Genomic DNA, 25,921 nt, shown 5'->3' with positions numbered 1-25,921 from the left:
TCTTCTGAAGTTCAGCATTCCTCCTCAAGGTAGAAGGTAGAGGAGCACTTGGAGTTATCTCAGGTATTTCCAAAATAAAGACATTTAAACCAGTTTTCACTACTGGTATTTTTTCCTGTATAGACTAGGGGATCAAACCACAATCCTAACTGCATTACTTATTGGCTCAGCTGTTGAAAATAAAAAATCATGACAGCTATTAGTTCTTTCAGAAAAACAACATTACAAACAAAATTAAGAAGTATAATAAGCAATGTTGGACAAATGCAAGCTGTAGACTCCAAACTCAAGAGATTACTGTGCACACACATACAGAAGACAGCTGTCACGTGGCCGACCAACCTGCCAGATTTCACTTAACTCATATTGTTCTAGGGGAAATGCAACTGTCATTGAGCCTAGCAGTCTACAAGCAGCTAGCATCAGTTTGAATCTGAACCTTGGTTAAAGCCTGGAACAAAAAAAGAGGAAAGAACCTAGCTATCATCTACTGCTAAAATAATTTATTTGGAGGAATGAAATGTATGTACAGCAACAAAAATACTTGGAAGACACCAAAATATTTTCATGCGTGATCTAAACACTCAGAAGGGAACAGTGGAGTAATATATGAACTCTCTTCTCAAATCCTGTGCAGGAGCTGGAATCTGGAGGACCAAAATGTGCTATGGAAAAATATACCCTCTCTCCTTGCTTGCTTAACAGAGATTGGAGAGAAAAAGAAAACTACACCCAGAGTAATAATTCCCTACTATTCATGATAGTTCTACAAAAATAAGAGTAGGTCAAGTATTTGAGAGCTATTATGAAACTCTTCTCCTCCTCCATATGAAAACCTCATGAGTGAAGAAGCCTTCAAGGTTCTGCTCTAGGAGGCTTGTCTCCTTCATAAACTTCTGCCAGAAAAACTGCACCAGTTGGAAATGGCAGCTGGGAACCACACACCACAAAGCCAGTTCAGCTGTGCTGGAAACAAAATCCTGATTTAGACAAATTATGCCAACGGGAAAAGCATTTGTGTTGGCTTTACTCACATCACAGACCCAAAGGATGAACTTTTGCTGGCGGAAAGATTACTTCTGCTTTTCCAAGAGGGAGCTTTGCTGGCCAAGCTGCAGTGACTTTTAGGTCAAAGCGGTTTGAAAAGCTCCAACACCCAAATTTTTCAAATTGTCTTGAAAGCTGATTACAACAAAAAATAAGTTAACTATCCCTATTCTGATATGTCTCTAAGATTTCTGAAATAAGATCTCCAAAGAACATTTTTTTCAAATCTGTCAACTAAAACTTGCCCCAACGCTCTCTTTTTGTGCACACACATACAAAGAAAATAATTCACCAATCTCACAACCTCTATTTCAGTTAGTGCAGTTCACTTTGGAGAAGCAATACTGAAGTGACTGTTCTTAACAATTGTACTCTAAACACAGACACCAAAACATCTCAAGAAGTAGGAGGCTCTTGCCCTTGAAAGCTCTCCTTCTAACTCTCCCATGCAAAAAGAAATCTAGAAGCGATCTGTTCCTCTAGGAAATTACAGCATTTCATTCTCTTCCCATAAAAATAGCAGAATTTTTCTGAGTATCAACAGAGGGTAGATGGGTGCAGGGAGACTCACAACAACTCACATATGGACTTTTAGGAAAGAAACTACCTCTGATTGGACAGGGGCAGACAGAGTTAAGCAAATGTCCTGGATGGCCAGTCACTGAGGAAGCAAAATAAAACTTTAACTACTCTGAACTGTATACAGTAGCATGGGATTTTACTTATTAGTATGAGCTAGCAGACCAATGGACTATGGGCCAATAAGCTACTGCCTGAGACAAACACATGAGGAATATTTTTTTTAAAACGCGTAATGATTGTTTTAAAACAAGTGCCTTCTTGACAGGACATGCAAAGAGGGCTGAAGGAACATGAAAGTCCTATGGGAAACAGCTGTAGAAGGAACAGCAGGTGAAAAGGAGGAACAAAAAGAATATAAAAGGAGTCTGTTTCTTTAATTACTGCAACCACCACCAAATAAAAATGTTTAGAAAGAATATTACCTGATCCCAAATATCCATAGTCTGCAATTGTAAAATTGATCACTATTTCATGCGACCAAACACAGAAACAAAGCGGGTAGGAGAAGACCTGGAATCATGCAGCAGGCTTCAGTTTGCCAAAACAACATTTCCAAATGCAAAATTCAACAATAACTAGAAGTTGTATAAGTATTATTTTGCCTTCTAGTCAAAGGCTTAGGAAACTGAACAACAAAAGCTTTAAGGTGCAATATTAGGTTGTTCAACTCTTTGGGCCACAAACATTACTGAACACCACCTAAAAAAAAAAAGATAGCTCTTGGACAATATATTTTATTTGTACCTTCTTTCAGACCCCACGTAGTTAAGATGAGAAGCTGCAAGATTGTCTCCAGAACACACTGCCACTCCAACACAAGGTTTTGCTACAATTGTAGACAGACCTTCCTCCCTTCCTCACAGCACTGTATCTCCCAACAGTACTATGCACATGCACTTCCAATTTTTTTTTTAAGGTGAAAAACCCTCAAAATCTACTCACAAAGCTACCTGAGCAATATCACTATTACACGTATGTTAAAATTACATTAATAACTAAAAAGGAAGCTATTCAAACTGCCTATGACCATGTAACTCAGCCCTTTGTGTTGACACAGCACAGCTCTAACTTACTTGATCACAGATTTTTTACCTATGGGACACCTGCCTTATCCTATGTAGAGACTGTACCTTCCTCAAGGATGGAACACTGCCAGGAAATAGACTACTGCACAGACTCACCTGCCTTTGCTGCAGAACTGGGCAGGTATAGCAAAGGCTTACACAGGCCAGGACTGAGTGTGTATGTTCACTCTAGAAAGGCCAATATTTTATTAATTTCATTTTAGACAGAGAAAGAAAGGAGCCAAAAAGTGACTTAGAGCCAGAGCACTTCTCATGGAAGCAGAAGGAAGGTGGCCTCACAGACATCATGCATCCTTAACCCCAGGAAGCTCTTCTTTGACTTCTGGGTGTCCTTTTCAATCAGCACTAGAGCATTCATGAGGAACCTTCTGCATCTATGGATGCATAGAGCATAAGAAAGAACAAAGAAAACAGTAGTAAAAAGATTCAAAGCAAATCTTTATGCAGAAATGAAAGGATACGACTGTTGGCACATCTCTGTTTTCTTTTGTACAATTCCTTTTTTTTTTCATCCATTTCACATGTGAAAATCCCGTAATTTGGAATCATGCTCAAATCCACAACAGACATCAGCAGTCTAAATCTTTTAATCAGCCACACTGTCATTTTGTGAAAAACAGTTGGATGTCATGTTTGGTGGAATAGCCCTTAGAAGGAAACAAGACACTTGGCTTGTGGCTTTCACAGATTTTTTTGATAGCTGAGGAATGGCAAGATTTAAGGATCTTGGATTTCATTCCACACATAAAAGGGAATTACATTCTAGGACAAAGTTTCTCAATCTGTGGTCTGCAAAACATCAGATGGTGGTCCAAAAAATCATCATAAAAATGTATTTTTAAAAACCATACATTCCCACACATGCAAGCAAGAAAACATAATTGAGGAAATACAAAAAATAAAACAAACATTCAAAGTCTATCCTAACTAAATTGCACTCTAATGCATTAGAAAATGTGATAACATTTCACAAGATGATACTTCCATTTTTTTTAAGGAAATTCAGTGTTCTTGAAACAACACATTGTCCTGTAATACTGCAGTTTGGAAACGCTTTCTTCTGTTCTACTGAATATCCTAAGTAAGTACCCTCCAGAAAATGCCTTGTCCCATCCAGTGTTCTTCCCTTCATCCTACTTCTCTAAGCTATTACCTGTTTTCTTCGTGTCCCATGTGTTTTCTCTAGTTTCATTCTGTTTACAGACACCCTTACAGTCACCTATAGAAGCAACACATCCAGCCACTGAGCTCTTTCTACCTATTTTCATTGACAAACTCTGCCTCAAGTCTTCTGGTTCACCCTGAGTTTCAGTTATCACTGTTGGAATATCCTCTATTTCATGGGTTCAGCTGCAGGAGTTTCCTTTCTTAGGATCCTTCTTTTTCCCATAACTCGTTTTTTTAAACCACAGACACCTGGCCCACACCCTATCTCTCTTCCCTGGTTTAAAATTTGGCTTTGCTATCCAGCCCTAGTCCTTCACACTCCTCTTTTCAGGGTTTATTTCCCATCCTAATAACCACACATAAACATCCTTGCATCTTGTCTACAGCCAGCTGAGCCAGCTGTCATTCTCTAAGTTGCTTTTTTTTTTTTTAGCCATACAGGCAACAATGTCTACGTTAAATCTTAATACCAAAACAGCTCTGCAAAGTCAGCCAACAAAGAATACTGGAGAAGAACTCAGAGCTCATAAATACAATATTAATAGCACAACTGAGATCCTCTCCCTCAAAATCAGTATTTCTGCCCTCATATTTCCCCTATAACACTACGATAAAATTCATGAATGTTAAATGAAAAAAGTTACATAAAAAATCCACAGTTGATAACAAATCTTAACTAATGACCACCTTTTCATATGAAGTACATAACATGTAACTTAAAACCTCATTTGAATATGTTGCTCTGATGCTGCATTCTTCATCAGTTTAAAAACCACAGCTTTTACATCTTTTTCCCTGAAGATTATTATTAATAACTGATCTTTAAAAGTTGTTGCTTTAAAAAAAGATAAAACCTTTAAATTAAATATACTGATTAAAACAAGCATATTTAACTTATTTATGTGCATTACTAAATACTGAATTGATACTTCCTTTTTTCAAGACAATGCTTTTCACAAGTCTTAGAAGTGACAAACTGTACCTGGATGAAAACAGACTCATTAAAAGCAACAAAAATAATTTAAAATTCAACTAAAAGTACTTAGGTATGTTACATACATAAAAACTGTAAAAACTATTTTGCATTTAAATCTGAATTAACTACGTTATGTGTGGCTAGCAAGTTTAACGGCTTCATAAGTGATCAGAAAAGAAAGATTTTTAGAACTGATCTTTTCTGACAGTTCTATTTGTATGTTAGAAAGAGGAAACTGACTTCTGTTTTCAGTTTCAAGCAGATTTAAATTAAGTTTGAGCAAAGTAAGAACTGGATGGGACATCTAAAAATAAGGAAACTATTCACTTGATATCCACAAAAGACAGTTGCCTCAATTGATTTTGACATGTTGACAAATTCTGTTTCCCAGTGTTTGGTAGTTGAGAGCTTTTGTTTTCCTGAGCACTTGGCAAGACACATGTACTGCTTGGTATGTGAGCTAGGGTGTGTGCTTTTTGGTTTGGTTGTTTTTTTGGTTTGGGTTTGGGTTTTTTTTACTGTATTTTTAAAACTATTCAGCCTGCAGTGACAGTTACATTCATAATACATTTTAAGTATGTTTTTTTAATTAAAAGTTAATTCCAATGTGTTTAAAATATAGTTTTGATACAGCTTCCTACACAGCCTCTTTATATGGCCTCTAGCATTATTTGGTCCTCATTCTGAAGCACACGCAAGACTTTCTAGGAGCTCAATCAAATAATTTTCCACCATCATGAATAATCTGTTACTTATTTTGAAATACTTTATGACACAGAAAGAATAAAACTGGTATTTGGTTCTTCTTAGTAACGGAGGAAAATCATACAAAGTATTTTGTTTGCTACTGAGATGAATATACACGAAAGACCTGTTTCCTTGGAATCTGGGCCTTTTTTTGCGCAATATGAGACACAGATTTTCAGCTTCTCTGGAAAATGAAGTTTGCGTACCAGCACAGAATATCCCTGGGACTTCACTCCGGAATATAACAGTTCGTACTTTCTTATCAGATTTCAAAGCATCCACAGCTTTTGATATCTACAGAGAAAAGGAGGAAGGGGAATAACCAAATAATTTTTAAAGTGCTTAATTCCAACACTTCACCTTTATACTAAAAACTATTATTTTAACTTACCATTTTTAAAAGATTTTTGCTAAGTGCATTCTTGGCATGAGATCTGTTTAATCCAAGCACCACAATTCCTGGAGGGGAAGAAAAATTGTATCATTGTTACAATGTAGTGAAATCTATATTATCTATGTAAACTATTATTTTGAAATTATAGAAAAAACATTGAGGATTGCAAAAAATGCTAGTGTAATCACTTAAATACTGAGTTCCGGAAGGAAAATAAATTGAGTTACACTTTCCAACATTAAAAAGTTCTGTGTTCAATAGAAATTACATTTATTTAAGAATGAAAGTATGGCCCTAATACCTTCATATGGAAACAGGGCTTACAAAGGCTGAATGTATAATTACACAACTGCATGCATAAATTTCATGTTAGCATGTGAAGTGCTGACATGCAATCAGGAAAAGATACTTAATTGTAAAGCACTTGGTTTCCTTTTTAGACAGCTTGCCTTCGGAGAATTCTTAAAGTAAGAAGTGCTACCACAGCTAAGACTAGCAACTCTGATACAGGTAAGTGGAAGTCACAAACACAGAAAGAACGCTACCAACGGGAAACCTGATCTTTTGTTTAAAAGGGAAAATATATGTAATAATGCTCCCCCAACACACAAAAACTGCGCTCAATGTTTGGTATACAGCTCCAATCACACATTCACAGCTCCCTTAGCCCAGTTAGAGATCACTTATCTCACTGACCTATTGCACATGCACTGGTAGGAATGTTGCAGCAGAAACACCATTTGTCTTTATTTCACCCTCCTCATCTTAACGGGCATGATTATAAAACAGGAAAATTCTGAGAAGTTTATCTTGGTAAGTTTTCCAAGCTTACAGCAATCTTTTAGACAATTACTTCCTGAACATACTACAATTCCCTGAATTCTAAACACCAGCACACAGTCCTATTATATGGATGCAGCCCAGGTAAGGCCTTATCAAGGCCTTTTCTTTTTTTTTACTTGGAGAATGCAGGGGTAAGAGAAGAAAGGCAAAAGACTAGAACAGGGATGATGAATGAAAGACAAAAGGGGGGCTCTCTACCTCAAACAAAAATGCCCACAGTATTGCCATAAATCTACAAGATATATTAAAAAAAAAAAAAAAAAAAAAAAAAAAGGTGGAAATTCCACAAACTCAGTATTTGCCTAGGTATTTGCTACTTCACCACTCAGCTTTGCACATACAATCCAGACGTCCCATCCCTGGAAACATTCAGGGTCAGGCTGGACAGGGCTCTGAGCAATTTGATCTAGTTGAAGATATCCCTGTTGATTGCAGGGGGCTTGGACTAAATGACCTGTAAAGGTCCCTTCCAACCCTAACTATTCTATGATTCTATGACTCTATGTAAAACGGCTCTCGTAGCCTCCACAGGGTGTCTGTCTTGTCATCTCAGTGCCTACTACTTCTTTTATTTCAGGGAAACCTGTCCTCCAAAAGAGCTGAACCATCAGTGCTTTAGCCCACTCCCCTTCCTTTTCTTCCTCCTGCATGTACGTGCACATGCACACACACAAGACGAGATTAAAGAGGGCTCCTGCTCCTTCTGCAGCTACCGATTTGAAACCAAAGTCCTCCATTTGCAAGCTACCACTCTCAAGATTCAAATAAAAATGGCTAAACCCAAGTAATAGAACATACATGCTTCCTGCTTGCACCCAGGGTACAATCAATCGCCATGTATAGATAGCTCCTAAAATGGGAGAGGAGCCTGGTTAATGCAAATGACCTTCATTCCCTTGTTCTGTAAACCTAAATTTCCCACCTGTTCATTCCCATGATTGGAAGTATTCATCTAGGAATGCCTGTAAGGATCCTTATTCAGCACTTATGCAGGAATCTGCTTATGTTTTGTTAAGCAAACAGGAGTAGTGCCGTAGCACTCTTCTTCTACTGTCACAATTTATCCTTCAGGAGGACTACTCCAAATTCAAAAATTCCACATGTTCAACACAAATAGACTGGACAAAAGCAGCACCACATATTAAAGCAAAAAAAAAAAGACACTTGACCTGGCTTTGATTTTAAACTGTAAGGCGCCCTGCAAATCCAAGGTTTGAATAAACTAGAGATGCTATCATCCCGAACTGCTCTTCAATTGAGAAATAAAGTCAGTTTCAGAAGCATGTTTTTTTCAACGGCAATGACAAATCTTAATTTCACTTGTATTTTAATTCTCCCCATCGGAGCCCAAAGACTGTGGCTCAATCACCAATATTACTGCATTCAGAAGGAAGTTCCATTTAATATTAAAGCACATTTAATATTTTTTTCCTATGAAGGGATGATCCTTGATGACAAATCATGCAAATTGATTCTTCTTAGCAGTGCCATATCAAGTCATAAATCTACCACTTCTGCCTCCCTCTCCTGACAAATAATAGGTAAATACAGATGACACCCACACAGCTGTTCTGTTTCTTAAACAGGAAAAAAAGATGAAGCAAGAACTGCAATGGGAAAAGCATAAAACGTTTACAAGATTACTATACATTGCAGTGATATATACAAGAAGACATTTCTTGAATTCTTGTTTGAGCCAGTTTTGTTCTAATACACCATTACTATAGTACCTGAGCATGTTAAAACAAATTCTTATGGTTTTTTAATACTGCAGTAGGATTCAGGAAGATTTCCCAATGTATTAGTCAGTAAGGAAACTACTGACACCTTAAGAACCCACTCAAAGTCACCAAAAAAAGTCATCATCCCATTCATCGACATGTATCCGTAGAAATAATAGTAATTATTATATTATATACTAAGAAATAATATACTATATACTAAGAAAGAATAAGCATTCACATAATGCCAAACTCAATATTAATTCCATCGTTTTCCCAGGAATCATCTCCACATCTCCACATTATTTCATAAGACTCTTCAGCAAATAATGTGTATCTATTAAAAATTACATACACATATTAAAAACTAACTTTTACCCTATTAACTAGGCTCTCCGAGGGACTATGATGACTCTGGATGCTGTCTAACAGAAGCAGTCATATCCCTGTGTACTACTTGCCTACCCAGCCACCAGAGGAAAAGCAGATGCAAACATACAATATGTTCTGTGCTTATAAGTTACCTCTGTCAAAAGAATAAGCTGCCTGTGATATAATTCTTAATGTTTAAGAGAAAACTATATGAAGGTCATATATAATAAAAGCAAAAATGTCTTTTAGTAAGATAAAGACATATACCTATACAAAAGGTAGCTTCAAAACACCTGTAAATTCCCAGAAACACCCTCATTTCATAGAGTACAATAAATTTGGGATTTGCATACATGCAGTTCATATTGAAAGGTTCTTGTACTTTAAGAGCGATAGCAAAAATACATGATGCTATCATTATTTAAAACTGCTGAGAGAGAAGGTCATATTTCTTTCTATATTGTACAAAACAGTGCAGACCAATTTAAGTGAAGTGTTTAGATAATGGTTTAACTACAGCTGATATCAGCACACAGGAAATCTTACTTTAAATTATGATTTTTATCTGGTTTATCTTGTACTTCTTAGTTTTTAAAAAATACTTATTTTCAATGTTTGGTGGGAACACATTTAACATTTACTTACACATAAATCCTATCTTTACACTCATTAGTAATTTTGTCTGAGTTAGAAAGACTCACTAAATCTGTATAGAAAGTACTTATGGCAATATATTTATTTGTATTAAGTATACTCACACGAATGATCTACTCAAATGTACCTTTTCATAACTAAAAAAAAACATAAAGATGCACTGAAAAATGGAGAAAGAATCAAAGAGAGCTAAGCTATTTTTAAGCTTATCTCAAGTACTGAGAGAAACCAAGGTAGACAAGTTTACTTAGACGCTTTTTATTATAGAATAGCTTTTCAAGCAAAACAAGAATCTATGGTGGGTGTATCATGTACAATTCTGGTAGTTTCCATTGATCGCCTTATCAAGAAGTATTTGAGTGCAAAATCATACAGATGTATACTACGCAGTATTTTTAAAACAAAGGCCAAAACACTTTTCGAAATCCCATAGCTGCACCTTTTTTATCTCTGAACACCACTTAAAAATCTTTCCTGCATTTCTTAAATTAGTACATCTCATCTGCTTACCCCTGCTTTATTTAAAGAGAATAAAAGAAGGGAAGTGATCAGTTTCCAACATCTGAACAAACAACTCCAACTGAGACTGCATTCATTCTGCCTATTCTATGTATGTTAAAACTGTAACTGAGGATGACAAAAAGCTGTCTTACATCCTCTGAACTAAAACCAGCCGGAAAATATAAGCACAAAGAGTCATTCTAGTGTAAAATCTGAATTTTACAAATATTTGTATCACATTCCAGCAAGTGACACTACAATACTTGAGTCAAGACTGCAGAGATTCAGAGAATCAGAATCAGAATTCAGAGAATCAGAATTCTCCTGATTCCATCTGTAACTTGAAGAGCAAAAGCCTTAAGTTCATTAAAATTTGTCATGGGATCACTAATGCAACTTGGCTAAAAGTTCTGAAATGTCAACAGCTGTAGTATATCTCAGCCCTAGAAACTCAAAAAAAGTAAAAGATATGCCTTTAATTGAAAAATACTAATTCACTGACATTCGCCTACACTCATAGAAAACTGATATGAAAAGCTATACAAGTTGCAACATGTTGTTCAGAATACACAGGCGGTTTACAATCACGTTCTTCAAAAATCTCACATCTTTTGTATTCTAGTTCAGTTCAAATTTGGAAGCTGGAGAGTGTTGAGTTTAAATTTTAATAACTGGCCCTTTCAAATATAGTCTCACTTTATGTTCAACAAGTTCCCAAAAATGTGGTATACAAATCAAGTGAAAGTGTTACGAAGCCGGACAGTTTGCTACTTTGCCTGCAGGGAAGGATCTGTCTAGAGCTACAAAATACATGCTTCTATGCGAGGCAGCTACATTCAGTTTTCCTGCCTCCCCAGCATCCTCAGCTGTAACAGCTCCTGGACAATACAACCTTCTCCATGTAGCACAGAAACACTAGGCATACCCACAGCATAAATAAGAATGTGTGCGCTATAAAAGGTAGTCACAGAGACTAGATCTGTCTCTGTGTGTGGTCAAGAAGTAGGTAATGGAAGAGTATGATGAGGCAACAGCACTGGAACCACACCTGGGAAGGTCTAGAACATGAACTGGTGAAAAAAGGAATGGTAGGTTAGAGAAGAGTGAAAAAGACCACAGGAAGTTAATATGGAGTTAATGCCCTAATGCAGCAAGGTTATTACAGGCTGTAAGCCTGTAGGATGTAAGATAAAGGCAGACAAACTTGTCACACAAGGCGAGGTGGAGGGTGAGCAGTACCAGTTATGGAGAGGAAGCAGAGACATGTTTCTTTCACAGAAACATGGTCTGCTCTTTGTGCTGCTGAAGGAGGCATAGGAAACTTATGTATCCTCCAGGCGTAACTGTAGGCCCTTGTTTTTATCCTTTATTAGCAAACAGTATTTTTTCTATGTTCTTCTCAAAGGCAAAGCCAAAGAAAATACCTTCTCCTAAAAAAAAGTAATGAATTAAAAATTGATTGATTGAATCCTTCTTTATGATAGCTACAGCTGATTTAACACTCCAAATGCTATCTCCCTGTTTTGGAGCATTTTTAATGCCACATTTAACAAAGATGTATATTCTGAGAAGGAAAGAAAAAATAACTTCATAAAGATTTTTTCAATGGAAAAAATAAAACCAGGCAGGTTATTGACATGCAAAACTTCAGCTACCTCTCTACTTTTTCTTCAAAAATCTCCTTCAGTTCTCTGCCCAACTGATCTTACAGTATCTGCCTCAAAAACACTCAGCAATGAACTTAGGATAAATACGCACAACAAAACACCTTCATAACATTACAAAAGCAATGATTCTTTGCTGATTTAACAGCTGGAACATAGTGCCTAATTCTATTGGGTTTTGTGTAATAAAAATCACCATCTTGGGTAGTACTCAAGTATCTTCTATCACTTGTTGGAAAAGTACAAAACAAACAAAAAACAGAAAACAAAATAAACCAACATTTCACAAACTCTTCTTTGCTCCTGCCTTGCCTCTTCCTCGATTTAAAATAATCTTTAAAACACAAAATTGATGTTTAAAACTAATTCCGAGTTCCACAGCTGGTTGAGAAAACAGGACTAAAAAAGTATGTCTTAAAGGAACTGAAAGAATTGGGAACAGAACAATCACTAGGACAGAAGTGGATTTCAAGATCAGACTATATCATAGAATCATAGAATGGTTAGGGTTGGAAAGGACCTTAAGATCATGTAGTTCCAACTCCCCTGACATGGGCAGGGATGCCTCACACTAGACAATGACACCCAAGGCTCTGTCCAACCTGGCCTTGAACACTGTCAGGGATGGAGCATTTACCGCTTCTTTGCGCAACCCATTCCAGTGCCTCTCCACCCTCACAGGAAAGAATTTCTTCCCTGTATCTAACCTGAACTTCCCCTGTTGAAGTTTAAACCCATTACTATCCTATCACTACAGTCCCTGATGAAGAGTCCCTCTCCAGCATCCCTGTAGGCCCCCTTCAGATACTGGAAGGCTGCTCTGAGGTCTCCACGCAGCCTTCTCTTCTCCAGGCTGAACAGCCCCAACTTTCTCAGCCTGTCTTCATACGGGAGGTGCTCCAGCCCTCTTATCATCCTCATGGCCCTCCTCTGGACTTGCTCCAACAGCTCCATGTCCTTTTTATGTTGAGAACACCAGAACTGCAAACAGTGCTCCAAGTGGGGTCTCACGAGAGCAGAGCAGAGGGGCAGGATCACCCTCTTTGACCTGCTGGTCACGCTTCTTTTGATATCAACAACTTTACTGACCCTTAACAGTGACAGAAAAACCTCTGCTTGGATGAAAGCAGAACCTCAGTTCTTTTTTGAAAGAGTCATCTTCTTCGAAAAAGAATCACACTAAAATTCAAAGTTTTAAAGTTTCCTCCCTGCATATGTGTACAAAACTATATATATGCATACTCAACTCACAGGTGCTTGCCTGAATTCGCAGCAAGTCCAAAATAACCTAGTTAACATGCTGAAAGACACAAACTGAACTGCACATCTCAATATATGGTTACTCCAAGACACAGTAGCCACATAAAGATGATGTGCTGCAGTTGAATAGAGCTCTACGCTATGGCCCTCTCCATAAAAGTAGGTATAGCATCATGGCTCTAAAAATATAATCCTCAGGAAGGGAGCTTGCACTTACTGTTTCCCCACCATTCCTAGCCCTGCTGCACCCAAATCCCTGCTTATGGCAGGGGACTTCAAACTAGATGATCTTAAGGTCCTTTCCAACCCTAACTAGTTTATGATTCTAAGTGGGAAGGAAGTGACAAACACCAAGGGAGATGAAACACCTTCAAAGGAAGAACACCTCTAAAATGTGCTGAGCACCAAATCAGAAGAGGAAGCACAAAGGGTCCATGTTGTGATGCACTGGTTCCTGATCACTCTGGAGCACGGATTCTCTTTCTTTGTCTAACCAGGTGCATTAAAACGAGACTCTTGGCATAGCTGAGCAGAGCAAGGTCAGCAGCAGTTGGCAGCACTACAAGGAGACTAAGATGGCTACTAGGAAAGCAACACGAGATGAGCAAGAGTGCTGAAGCCACACTCTCCAGAACAGAAAAGGCTGACACAACTTCTGTGTCCTTGTCTGCCCTGCACACAGACATATAACAGGTGTGGTAAGCAGCACGACTGTAGCAGTTTGCTGCTAAACTTCGTTTTCTCCCATTAAAGTGGCCAACCGATGCCCGCTCAGAAGGGGGTACACACCGAGTATGTACAGCGCGGCACACTGAAAAAGAAAAGCCAGGAGCAGAGTCCAAGCTGACCCAGCTCTGCAGCTGCCACACCGGCAACAACCCGCACCCTGCGACGAAGCCGCGGGCCACGGTGAGGAGGAGGACTCGCAGCTCCCTTCCCGCCAGCGGCTCCCCCGGGACCTCCTCTTCCCTGCCCCACCGCGGTGGCCGCCCCACAGTGCCGCGGCGGCGCGCAGGGGTCACCCCGGAGCCGGGACAGCGGGTGAGGGCCGGCCGCGCCGCCGCCACCTTCCCCTCGTTACCTTTGTGCTCGTCATCCAGGTAGCGGATCCGCAGCTCCTCCTCTTCCTTCGCCTCGGAGCCGTAGCTCCTCCCGGCCGAGGGGACAGCAGCGGCAGCGGCGCCTCCCCGCACCGGCGCCCGTTGGCCGGGCCGGCGCAGGGAGGAGGTCGCGGCGGCCGCGGCTGCCAGCCTGACTCGGCCCTGCAGCAGGCCCAGGCCGCGCAGCGCTGCCGCCATGCTGCTGCCTGCGCCGCCGCAGCTTCTCGCGACCGCCGGCCCCGGTCCCACCGCCCACGTGACCGCCGCCTCCCTCCTTCCTCCCCCCTCCCGCCGCCGAGGCGCGAGGCCCCTGCGCGCTGCTTGCGTGCCGCTGGGGTGCCGCTGGTTGCGGGTGGGCGCGCGGGAGGCGGCGGGACGGGACGGACGGCGCCGGGCCGGGCCGGGCCTGGCCTGGCCTGGCCTGGCCTGGCCTGACGGTAGTGGCCGTGGCGTCAAGCGGGCCGGGCGCAGCTCTCCCAGCCGCCGGTGGTGAGGAAAGGCTCGTTAGCTGGGAGAGATCCAGGATGTTGGACACGCAGCATGAAATCCACTGTGACATGGAAAAGTCTCACACCGCTGTTCAGTTTTAGTGAGAGTTGTTGGTGGCGGTGACAGTCACCAGCATATCCATTTGTGGTGAGCTTACCTAGACCCCACCTCATGGGCAACACACCCAGGTGCTGTGATGCCAGAGTGAGCGTGTACGGGCTCCTCTGCGCTCACTTCTGTTCAAGTACCGCAGCCGTGCCCAGGCCTGGCGACGGCGGCAGCGCTGAGCACATCAGCGACGGTCAATGGCGTAACTGTGGTGCTGAGTTACCAGCTCGGTTTAAACCACGACACCACGTAGCACCTGGTTCTGCACACTGAGATAAAAGGCCGCTGGCTTGGTTTTTCCCCCTTGCTCTATGCCCACCCTCTTCTTTCTAAGCACTCCATTGCTTTCCAAGTTAATCTGTCTCTTTGCAAAAGTAAGGGTCAAACTAATAGGGCCTGATATTCAGAGCTGAGCGTAGTGGTGTAAGCAACCCCGCCATGAGGTCTGCTTACTGTCCATGCATGCTGACAGGCATACCGACATGAAGCAAGTCAAGCAATGTAAGCAGTAAAGGTGGAGGTAAGAGATAAATGCCATCTTTATTTGCAAATTTAAATGTTACAAGACCACTATGACCTGTTGCAACAGGACGGTGGAATTTCACCTATCCATGGTCAATACCATAACATTTACATCAGCCAGAGTATATATATTAAATAGAGAAGTTCACTTGACACCTTACGCAGGACTTGGGAAAGGTTGCTACAGCTGTGGTTAATCTAGGACAGTAATGAGACTTGAAAAGCTATGAAGTTTGTCTTCTTCAAGTTTATTAACTTGGAAGAATTAGGCCTTGAGAATTGAAAACATGCCAGTTAGCCACATCCCGTCGTTTCCAAAACTGAGTGTTACTTACTCAGGAGGACAGAACTGTTCCACTTCAGAGCAGAGGGTCAGATGGAGCCATTTTGGTTGGTGTTTGGGAAAGGCAGCTACTGCATTCCTCTCCTTCATGCAGTTGCTCAGCAGGTCCTCCCCTGCTTTCCTTCTGGAGAAATGAAAGTCTAAAGATAATGACCTGTTTGTTCTTATAGAGCACCATGAAGGGCAAGTGTGGGGGGAGAAACAGGCAGACTATCACCTTGCATTTATTATATTTTACTATTTAAATAGGACTATAGCTTGTGATTAGCAGCCTGTGCCAATAGTGCCTGCAGTATGCTGAAGTCTTTGGCAGCAGAAAGGAATAAGGAATGCCTGACCTGGAAATTTTGTTCACAGTCAAAGAACATTTTATTCTATGAGAATAAATTTTGAAATGCCACACCCAATTATGTCAACAGAAACAGAGACAGCACCATTCTAAAACACACAGAATAAGGTAAATAGACATTAAAAGCAGAACTAGATTCACTACAGTACCATAACGTTCCCTTGAAACTGAGGACGGATGTGGTGTCATTTGCAGTGGTTCCCAGACTCAAGGACTAGCAAACGCTTTCCTGAGCAGAGGCCAGCATATGGAATCAAGTCCAATAGAACAGCCTCATCTGTTGTAAAAGCACCCACAGTCATGGTTAAAGCTGAAACAATTTTAGAAGTACAATTTTCTTTTACACCATCACTGTTTGGTTTTACTTTCTTAGCATAAGAAGTGAAAATTAATTTCTATTCACTTTTTCTGCAGTTTCGCACATCTACATTGCTAAGGCATGTTTACAGCTATATAAAAAGTTTCCATTTCCAATTACCTCTTTGGTGTTTTCTGAAAGCAGAATAGTTGTGAAGAGTGGTAATGTAACTATCATTGTAACATAACAAAGTTAGAACTCTTGAAGATTTTTTGCAAGCTACAGAGTAAATGTTTTTTAAAAAATGAAATTTTAAATTTTTGGCAACAAGAGATGTAAATATGCCAGCTACAGTGGGCCATTCTGTTCTTTGAATTGTGTCTCTCTGTATAAATGTTTAAAACTGCACAATACTTGTCTAAGTGTGTTTTGTTTTGGTAATTTAATACTACAGTGCATTTTGTAATACCTTGTATTTAGTTCCTCGCATTGCACTGACGTACAAGCATGAATCAGGACTTTTTGGATGCAAGTGAAGTTTTCCATATTCTCTTGCTGGTTTTTTTCACTGAGGTTTAGTTCTAACCACACAGCTTTAAAGTCAAAGTAGTACATGGAAAGCACATTTAGTTACAGAGGGAAATTATATTGACAATGCAAATTATTATTTAACCATCTATCCTAATAAGAAAAAGAAAAATAAAATGGAGCATCTGGAACAAAACTGTTAAGTAACAACCTGAATAGCATATGACATTGTTTGGTAACCTGATTCCTGCTGCACACAGAAATCCAAGTATTAATACTGGGTGATGGGTAAAATAAATTGATTTAGCACAACTGTATAAATCTTGACTCAGCCTCCCTTATGCCCGGAGAAGCAATGTGAGCATGAATGAAAGTAGAACCAGTGTAGATGGAGAAAAAGCTCAGCAGTTCTCTGCACTCGGCTCTAACTTTTGATATGGTCACTCAATCATAATCTAATCCAAGGGAAAAAACTTGAAGGTCCTTCACCGTAATTAATTTTACATTTGAAATTACCCTGAAAAACCCATTCACATCAGGTTGCAGGTTCTCACAGTGTACCCGACTGAGACTAAAGAGGGAAAAGTGCAGCCGCTTTTTTAGCTTTGCTCACAGCTTTTGTTTGAGATAAGTTGGAAGGGAGGGAAATGCGGGGGGGGAGTGGTATCCTTTTTCTGTTTTTTTGATACAGTACTGTTGCAACTTAGGCAACACAGTGTATATGTGCAGAAATGGGAAGATGGCTGCATGGTTAGTGTGGAGAAGTTTATTCAGAACATTATTCCACGTGCTTCAGTGCTGGGCACCTGCCGTGATTCACTTTCTAGAGGAACAATCTCACTCTTAGCTAAGTGTAATGGATGAGTGTTGCCTCTAAAGTTAAAGATCTAAATTAGGTACCTAAAACTAGGGAGGGTCAAAGTACTTGTGGATGTTTGGTTAGGCATCCAGTATTACTAAAAATACAAGTAAAACATTTGAAATGAGACAGAAAAATAACAGCTATCCTAATATGCTACTTTACAGTGACAATTAAAAGGTACAGACAGTATGTACAATGCAGCAGGATTAAGGATGGAAAGGAATCTCAGCTGGTTCTAAATTGCTTTGATTTTATTACCTTGTGCATGTAGATGAGGTGCAATGAATAGTTTCTTTTTTCCTGGATGAGCACATTGGTGGCAGCATCTAACCAAAGTGGAAAGGGAACACGTGCTAGGGAAAAATGAAGCACGCAATTTTGGCTTTTCAAGCTGAATCACTTGTCTTTCTTGCAAGTTGAAAATTAATTGTCTCCGTAAAGTGACTGTTGATATTTAAGAGCAAGATCCATTTAGCTACCTGCTCTCTAAGTTGGCTTATAAAGGCGGTTTCGGTTTCACACCACCCACCAGGAGCTTTTGTCTCTTTTAATTTTCACATCTTGCCTTTTTATTAATGGCACAATTTTTCTGATTATTATTTATCCGGTTAGCACACTTGCATTTCCAATCTGGATTTTTAACTTTTTTTTAAAGCCTTTTTGATCTTCTTTTAACCCTGATGCTGCTGAAGAAAAGTCCGTTGTTGTTATGTATTATTAAGCATGTAGCACGCACAGCATGTTCCTTTTCTGGCACCACGCCTATTCACTATGTTTTGCAGGCAGCTGTTTCCTTAGGTTGTCTATTTTCTTTCTGCTCAGTGCAGTGTTGAGGTTATAATGCTAAGATATATGATGATTTTAGAGCTTACTTTTTCTCTTCAGAAATTATTCTTACTAAACTCAGCCTAATTGAGTATGCTTACAAGTTTGCTTACATGGCAGTTGTTACATGGTTCCAACATGTATTGTTGAAAATGTACATGTGTGTCACTCGTGCTTTGGAGCAAAGGACAGGTTTTGCGTTCATGGCAACCCCATTTATTTGTGCATATGATCTTGCATCTTGAAAACGGAGACAACTGCAGTGGATCGATGTAGTTCATCCTGGCATATTTGAGCCAACTACACAAGGGACTTCTTACTTGCTTACTACTTACCTGCTTCCCAGACATGGAACACAGAATAAACCACATTGTCTGCCCATTCTTTGCAGATCACAACCAAGGCAGAATGCTAAAACAATTGCAGGAACATAAACGTGCTGAGCAAGGCCTCTTGCATGGGTAAGTTGGCAGTAGTTGCCACAGACCTACAAACATTCAATACTGGAAGATCAGAGCCTTAGGAGGGCCTTAGGTACTTATAACAGGAATTTGGCAGACACTCTGTAAGAAAAATATATAGAATGTTTTCTTTTGGGGCAGGGCATGTAGTTTACCCTGAAAGGGCATGAAAAAAAGGTATTTATTTCTGTGGGGTTTAGTGTAAGCAAAGATGGTGGGAATAGAGAATTGACGAACAGCGAGGATTGCTAAAAATTGAGATATTTGTGTCTAATTACAACACCAAGTCTTTGATTGCAATATAGGTCTCCTTTTGCCAAAGCTTTTAAAAAGCTTTCTTGTGTTTTTGAAGTAGCTCAACAGAACAGATATTCACCGGTTTGTTTAAATAACGATGCATTCAGGCAAACTGCCATCAAACTGCAACATCGTTGAATACTTTTCTTAAAGTGAATGTATTCTGCTCAGCTATTTATAAATGTTGTTAAAATAGTTTATTTTCTTCGTGATCAGGCTTCTAGACAAGCCTTTGTGTGAAGCAATACTCCCCTTCCATCTTTGTATCCTTTTGAAGAACTCCAGAGCCAACTTTATTGTTAACTGTATCTTAGAGGATCTTTGCTTTGACAACTGAGAAGGCGAGCTCTCATGTAGTATAGGGGAGACAGTGAAAGGTGCACAAGAAGCACAAAAACCGAGTAGAACACTGCTGCTGTAATTGGCATTTGATTTAAGAGAGTTGATATGAAATTGTAGTAGGAAATAAATTTACCAATTTTATCAGGGTGGGTGCCTGTATATGTGGTAAAAAGCTTCCTGGGCTGCTGCTAAGGGGGCAGTAAAACAATCCTGTCAAATCTATGCTATCTAGAAGAATGAAATAGAACTAGTTATTAGCCCAGAGAAGGAAGCACTTTGGAACAAAGAATTACTAATTTAATAAAAACAATATCTAAATACAGAGAGTGGGGTTTCTGTCCAGATAAGTATTTGGTTAAATAAAGGGGCAATTCATCTGGATACTGTTTTGTTTAAAAGTTTTTGAATTAAAGCAGTAAAGGATATTTCAGTAGAACTTGCAATGAAACAAAAATGACTGTCATCATTACAGTCAGGAGATGAAAAATACTTTAATGCTTCTGTCCTGGTGTAATGTGATTTCTAGTGAAAAGAACTTACAAAGAAACTCTGCACTATCTAGAGGCAATACATTTTTCATGAAATCCAGGTCCATACTAGGAGATAAGAGAAATCTGGTCTTTTTGCTCAAGCCATAAAATGTTACAGAAAAATCAACAGCACTTCATAGACTGTTTTTGTCAGATGTAATTGTTTATTACTCTTCATGAGCAAGCCAGGAGTTCAGATGTATGTTACATTTCTGAATGGCATAATTACATTTCCCTTCTGTTCAGCTAATTTCTTTTTTTCTTTTTTTTCCCCATTAGGTGGTTTATGTCTAAACACAATAACTGAGCTTACAGTGGATGTACTGTAGATAATACATGAAGTTTAAGATACTATTTACCTTTTTGTAAAAGCTGCAGCAATTTTCAAGAAAGTCATTGCATAGTTACTGGTTGAAAAATATGACACATTACGGACAAATCACTTGAAGATAAATTGTAAGCTATTATGATGTAAAGTGTATTTATGTTCTTTGCTTTTCCTTTTTAGTCTCTTATGATTAACAGTATGTCATGCAGAGATCTGCTGAATGTATTTCATTCTAAGAAATGCCTCATATTCATTTTCACCCCATATGGGGAAAATAGTGGGGGCTTTTTTGATCTTGTATTCAGTTTCATTAGACTAGGTTATATTTTACATTCTAACCTTAGCTGTATGTTCCTGCATTCTTTACCCTCTACATATTGATGCATTAAGACAGTATGATAAGCTAAATAAGCATTTTCAGTGAAAGCTTATCTGTCCTATATAAGAACTCTTCTAATATAAAAGAATCTGAGTGACCTTGTGACCCAAATTTCCAAGGCAGAACAAAAAGTTAAATACTCACAGTCTTCATATCTCACGTGGATACAAGAATGGATACAGATGGTTCAGCATCTACGTAAGCTAAGGACTCTATGTTTTGTTAAAATGGTTTTATCGTAACCCATTTTTACTTAACCACTCCATTTAAGTCATTTGTCTATGTAAGAAAACAAGATCCTTAAGATCAAGAGCAATGAACCTAGCAACTGGTATGTGAAAATAAGAGAAAAATATATACTAAGTGGCTAGTATTTTATGTGCCTAGGCACAGACTGAAAACAGAGTTATTCACCAATGCCAGTAAACAGCCGTTTCCAGCACAACAGTTTTCATATTTCTGATTCCTTAACATTCTTTAAAGACATGTTTTTGTAGTTCCTCAAAATTAGAATCTCATCTAGGAATCAGTTTTTGCAATTTGTGAAAATTAGGCATTAAAGAAAAATTATCTACAAAAATTAGCCTGTCTTCAGAGTCATGGTTAACATTTCTTTCTAGATAGTATCTTTTTGTGTATGTCACTTCCATACACTTTGTGTATGGAAGATGAAACTACTTTCCAGTTACCTTATGCCCTGTGAAGTATGGTTTATCTGCTAAGCACAGCACAGTAAACTGTGTCTTCTCAGCCCTGCTGGCAAAAAAAGGGTTTATGTATCTAATCACTTCAGTAAAGTGGAAGACTTTAAAAAACCTAAACCAGATTTCCAAGCCAGAATGTGAGGCTAATATTGTCCACAGTCTCCTACCTCAGAAATGGCCCGTAACTTTCAGAAATTTGTAGTATTTGTGCTATTTCAACACTATACCTGAAAAAAAAAACCCATAAAAAGAATATGGTTTCCTTCTTCATCGAAGTCTTTCAAGCATGCCATTTTCCTGTGGTATATGCAGTTAGCAATAGGTGGAAGAAGTAAAAATATGAACAAGAATGGGATGTTTCCATGTTCTGAAATAATATTTTAAAATTGCTTAGTGAAAGAACTTCCCAAGGTGTTCAGCAGAGCTAGTAAACTGTGAGCACTGGAATACATATTTAATACAATTGGGTATATCGGGACAGTTCTTGGTGTTTATCCATGTATTAATCTAATCTACATAAAATAAGGATTCTGTGTTGTGTTAAAATGGTTTCATCATAACTTTTTTTCTCTTTAAACACCTCGGTGTAATTAGGATTTATATTTCTTGCAACAGAGATGCAGAGTACCCTTGGCATCTTTCTTCTCCCTCATCCTGCACCCTCTGTCAGGGAAGCTTAAAGGAGGCACGCTGTTCTTCTTTGAATTCATGCATCTTTGGCAGAGCAGGACTAAAATTGACAATCCCTCTAGTTGCCACTTCACAGGAACATGCAATACTGTAAAGCTTTTGTAGTCTTGATATCACCACAGCATCTGGTTCCTCAATTATATGAGCCTTGTCAATGTAGCTTCAGTTCAGCTATGCAGTATAGGATAAGGTGGAAACAGCATGGAACATCTGAGGATATGTCACTGCTTTGACCCTGGAATGAGATTTTTAGTTAAATTTCTAATGCAACCAGTAGCTCTTTAGGCTGGAAAATGGGGAGTAGGAATCTGACCCAACAGAAATCCACATCCATGTGTATGTTTGCATTAAGTCACTTCATAGTAACACATTTTAGCTAAAGGGAATGTCATTTACAGAAAACAGGATTTTATTTTTTTTATTACATAAATTAGATTGTGCTGCATTAAAGATATTTTTAAAACAAGTAGTTATACAACTCTTCATATGTTGAACCTATGGCATTTCTTAACATAAACTTACTAAGACATATCAGTGTACAGCCATATTTCCCAGTGGTTGCCCGTGTTCCTGTTTTTCAGAGTTCAACCTGACATGTTTTAAGCATGATTTTTCAGAGGTGATGAGAGCCTGCTACCTCTAGTGAGCTTATTTACAACTGTAAGTAGTCATGAAAACCCACTGTGTCTTACATTAGATACGTAAGAACAAGCCTAATGAATATGTCTGAAACTTCTCGCAATGCCTGAGTGCCATAGATGTTACATCAGATATTGTGAACATCTGAAATAAATAAACACAATGTAGGGACCATCACGCAGAACTGTAATGTTAAAAATGGAAGTGTATTCAGCATTTATATTCTTTTCTCCACCCTTTTAACAGAACACAGTTGTGCTCTAATAAAATCTTACTTGTTTATAGTCTTGTTTTCCTTTTAATTGATCATGTGTTGAATTCATCATAATCCTATGTTTAAAGCGTCAGCCTGTTGCCATGGAAATTACTGATGTCACAAATTTAGTTAGAACTTCGTGACAGGATCAAATATAAAAAGAAAATGGGGCTAGAGAAGAAGAAAACCATTGTTCAAATAGCAAAGCTTAGGTAACAAGCTGAAAGGAGAAAGTACACAGGGATATACAAAGAGTAAGGAGATTTCTAATTTAATTCTGCTGGAGGAAAATTCCCCTTTAAAATTTTCTTTTTCAAATACAGAGTGATGTTTTTAGAGATAGATAAAAAACACCTACAAGTGTGCATCTACAAGTGTGTCATAAACCCAAGCTTCCTAAACTTCGACACCTTGAACTATTGTATATACCAAAACAGAAATTTACAAAATAGCCATGACAGTGAAAAAGAAGTGAAGGTTGGTGGGTTTTCTTAATGAAAAGAGTGAGAAGATAAGTTTTAATTAAGAGATGATACATATAATCTTTACTAATTACTGGGAAAATCAATTGAAGTACCATTTACAGATTTATTCAAATTAATTTTGACATACTCACATAGTGACATTTCTCTGAGATCAGATTTTGCATCTTTTTAGTCATTTTAACTGTATCTAAGACTTCGATGTCATGGGCTGGCTGAAAACTTCTTATTGGCTTTATTATATAGTCTTCCAGACTTGTCAGATACAGCATGTTTTGGAGAAATAATGCACTTTACAGGATGCTCAGTGGCCCCGTGTGAGCTACTTTTCCATTCCCAGTATCTAATGTAACCAGCTGTTACACTGTTATTAATAGAAAATTAACAACAAAGGTAAAAAACAGATTAATGATAACAATTTGAAGACAGAGCAATTCTTTTTTGGGGGGTGAGGGAGGGGAAGATATAAAGGAGGTGCTACAACCTTCCAAATATGTATATTGTAAATATCCCAGCAAGTGGCAAGGCAATTTATTTCATAATTATAGGACTAAGAAGCTTTATGAATAGGATAAAATTTAAAAAAATACGTTGTTTGCCTCAGTATTTCCCAGCTGGCTAGTTAGATTGTTTGCTGCTTACATTGCTTTTTGGATATCCCGCTCTGAAGCATCCGGCTTTTCTCATGGTCATGTAGGTTCCAAAAGCCTTTAGAACCCAGCAGAGCAATTAGATGTCTTGAAAGTTGGATGTTAAAATCCTCTATATCATGACATCCAGCTCAGTTTTTGAAGAATTTAGCAGTAAAATTCACCTTTTATGCCTGAGAAAACTGATGAATACACTGTGCAGATTAACAGAGGCCGCAGTGCTTACATTGAAGATGCATCATGCAGGTGGACCTCATAAAAGATGCAGGTGAAGTATACTCTATACCCTTTCTATTCTGTCTCCTTTTTAATAGAGGGACAAATATGCCCAGATCTTGCCTGACCTTGGAACCAGGAGATAGTTGGAACATGCAACTAGACCTAAATAGGTAGACAACCACCATTTACGTATGACCTGAGAGACCTAAGAAAAAGGAATAGCTATCCTCTTCTATTCTGTCTTCTGGATTAGATTCTTGTACAAGATAAATTTATAACCACTTCTTGTTACTCATTTTGTGCAGTGTTTGAATGCTTACCCTGTATTCACAACAGCTGCACATCTAAGACCCTAATCCAAAACCCATTGGAATAAATGGAGAAGTCATACTGACTTCAAAAAAGAAGTAAATTGAGCCAAGATGTTAAAAGGAAAAAGGAAAAAAAAGTGTTGTCAGTGTTACAAAGTTTGACACTGGGAGGTTGCTTATAGCTAACATGTTCCATCTTCATAATAAGGCAGAGTTTATGCTACCTAAGGTTACCTTGTTAGTATCTAACTGGAAGCCAGGCATAAACTTCTTTCAGTCAGCACTTCATTAAATTTACAAGCAGCTCCACACACGCTTGTGTGTGGGATGCAGTATAGATCAGAGATATTTAACTACTTGGAATCTCGCTTTGACACATAGCTGTTCATCCAGACCCACTGTTTTTTTCTGTATGTGAAGGGCAAAAGCAGAAAGCTATCTCATGTTATAGCAGGAACCATCTACATTTGTCCACCTGCCCACATCATAAAGCAGTTTACAATTGTAATAAATGTAGCCATTCAGACTAAGATTTGCCATGCTGAATGCCTGCCTCAGGCTTTGGCTAAATTTAAACTGGAATGGCCCAGCCATTTCTAGGATTGGCCTTGGAGGAAATTAATTGTTGTAAAAGATATGCCAGCTAGCCTTATGTATTATCTCTGTTCTTGTTACAGAGAACTACACTTTGTCAGTGACGTCACTGGAATGCCAAGGATGTGCCTTTTGCTAACTTTTCACCTTTCTGTTTAAAGTCATGCAAACTGGCTAAGTTGCAGTATTTCCATCTTGGAGGCCCTACGGTTTAGGCCCTCCATGAAACATGAAAAGACAGGATAAAAGTTCTGGATAAAAGTGGCGCCATATGGTAGTGCTGAAGCAGTGTCGTAGCAGGAGTTAAATCCATTGAAAAATCTTTTGATTTTTTTTCTACTCTGTTTGAAACCACTTTTAATGCTACATTTTGTGTACAGTGACTGTAACAATCAAACCAAATTTTGCCCTCGGTGGAGCAATGAACTGCTCTAAAGTAACAAGTTATTCATGTAGTTGTGCAAGATTGTCAAAAATAATGCGAATAGCGTTGTATGATCAGTTCAGGTAATTTCCTCACACGTAAAGAATCTAGTTTGCAAGAGCTTAAAAATAAATGTGAAAAAATCTTTTCTTTCAGGTGATATAGCTATCCGTATGGG

At 38.8% G+C, this 25,921-nt stretch overlaps 1 protein-coding gene across 1 annotated transcript in view; it reads right to left on the bottom strand.

Annotated features, from left to right (window-relative positions):
* The window catches only part of AUH (AU RNA binding methylglutaconyl-CoA hydratase), a 115,525-nt gene extending 101,157 nt beyond the window's left edge, over positions 1-14,368 (bottom strand). Inside the window, exons 1-3 of the mRNA XM_030511892.1 lie at positions 14,095-14,368; positions 5,996-6,063; positions 5,811-5,898 (exon numbers count right to left, since the gene is read on the bottom strand). Of these exons, the coding sequence (XP_030367752.1) occupies positions 5,811-5,898; positions 5,996-6,063; positions 14,095-14,311 (373 nt within the window). The 5' untranslated portion in view covers positions 14,312-14,368. The remainder of the gene's footprint in view (positions 1-5,810; positions 5,899-5,995; positions 6,064-14,094) is intronic.
* Positions 14,369-25,921: the final 11,553 nt, after the last annotated feature.

Source organism: Strigops habroptila, chromosome Z (genome assembly GCF_004027225.2).
Source record: "Strigops habroptila isolate Jane chromosome Z, bStrHab1.2.pri, whole genome shotgun sequence".
Classification (NCBI taxonomy): Eukaryota; Metazoa; Chordata; class Aves; order Psittaciformes; family Psittacidae; genus Strigops; species Strigops habroptila.
This window is presented reverse-complemented; position numbering and strand designations above follow the sequence as displayed.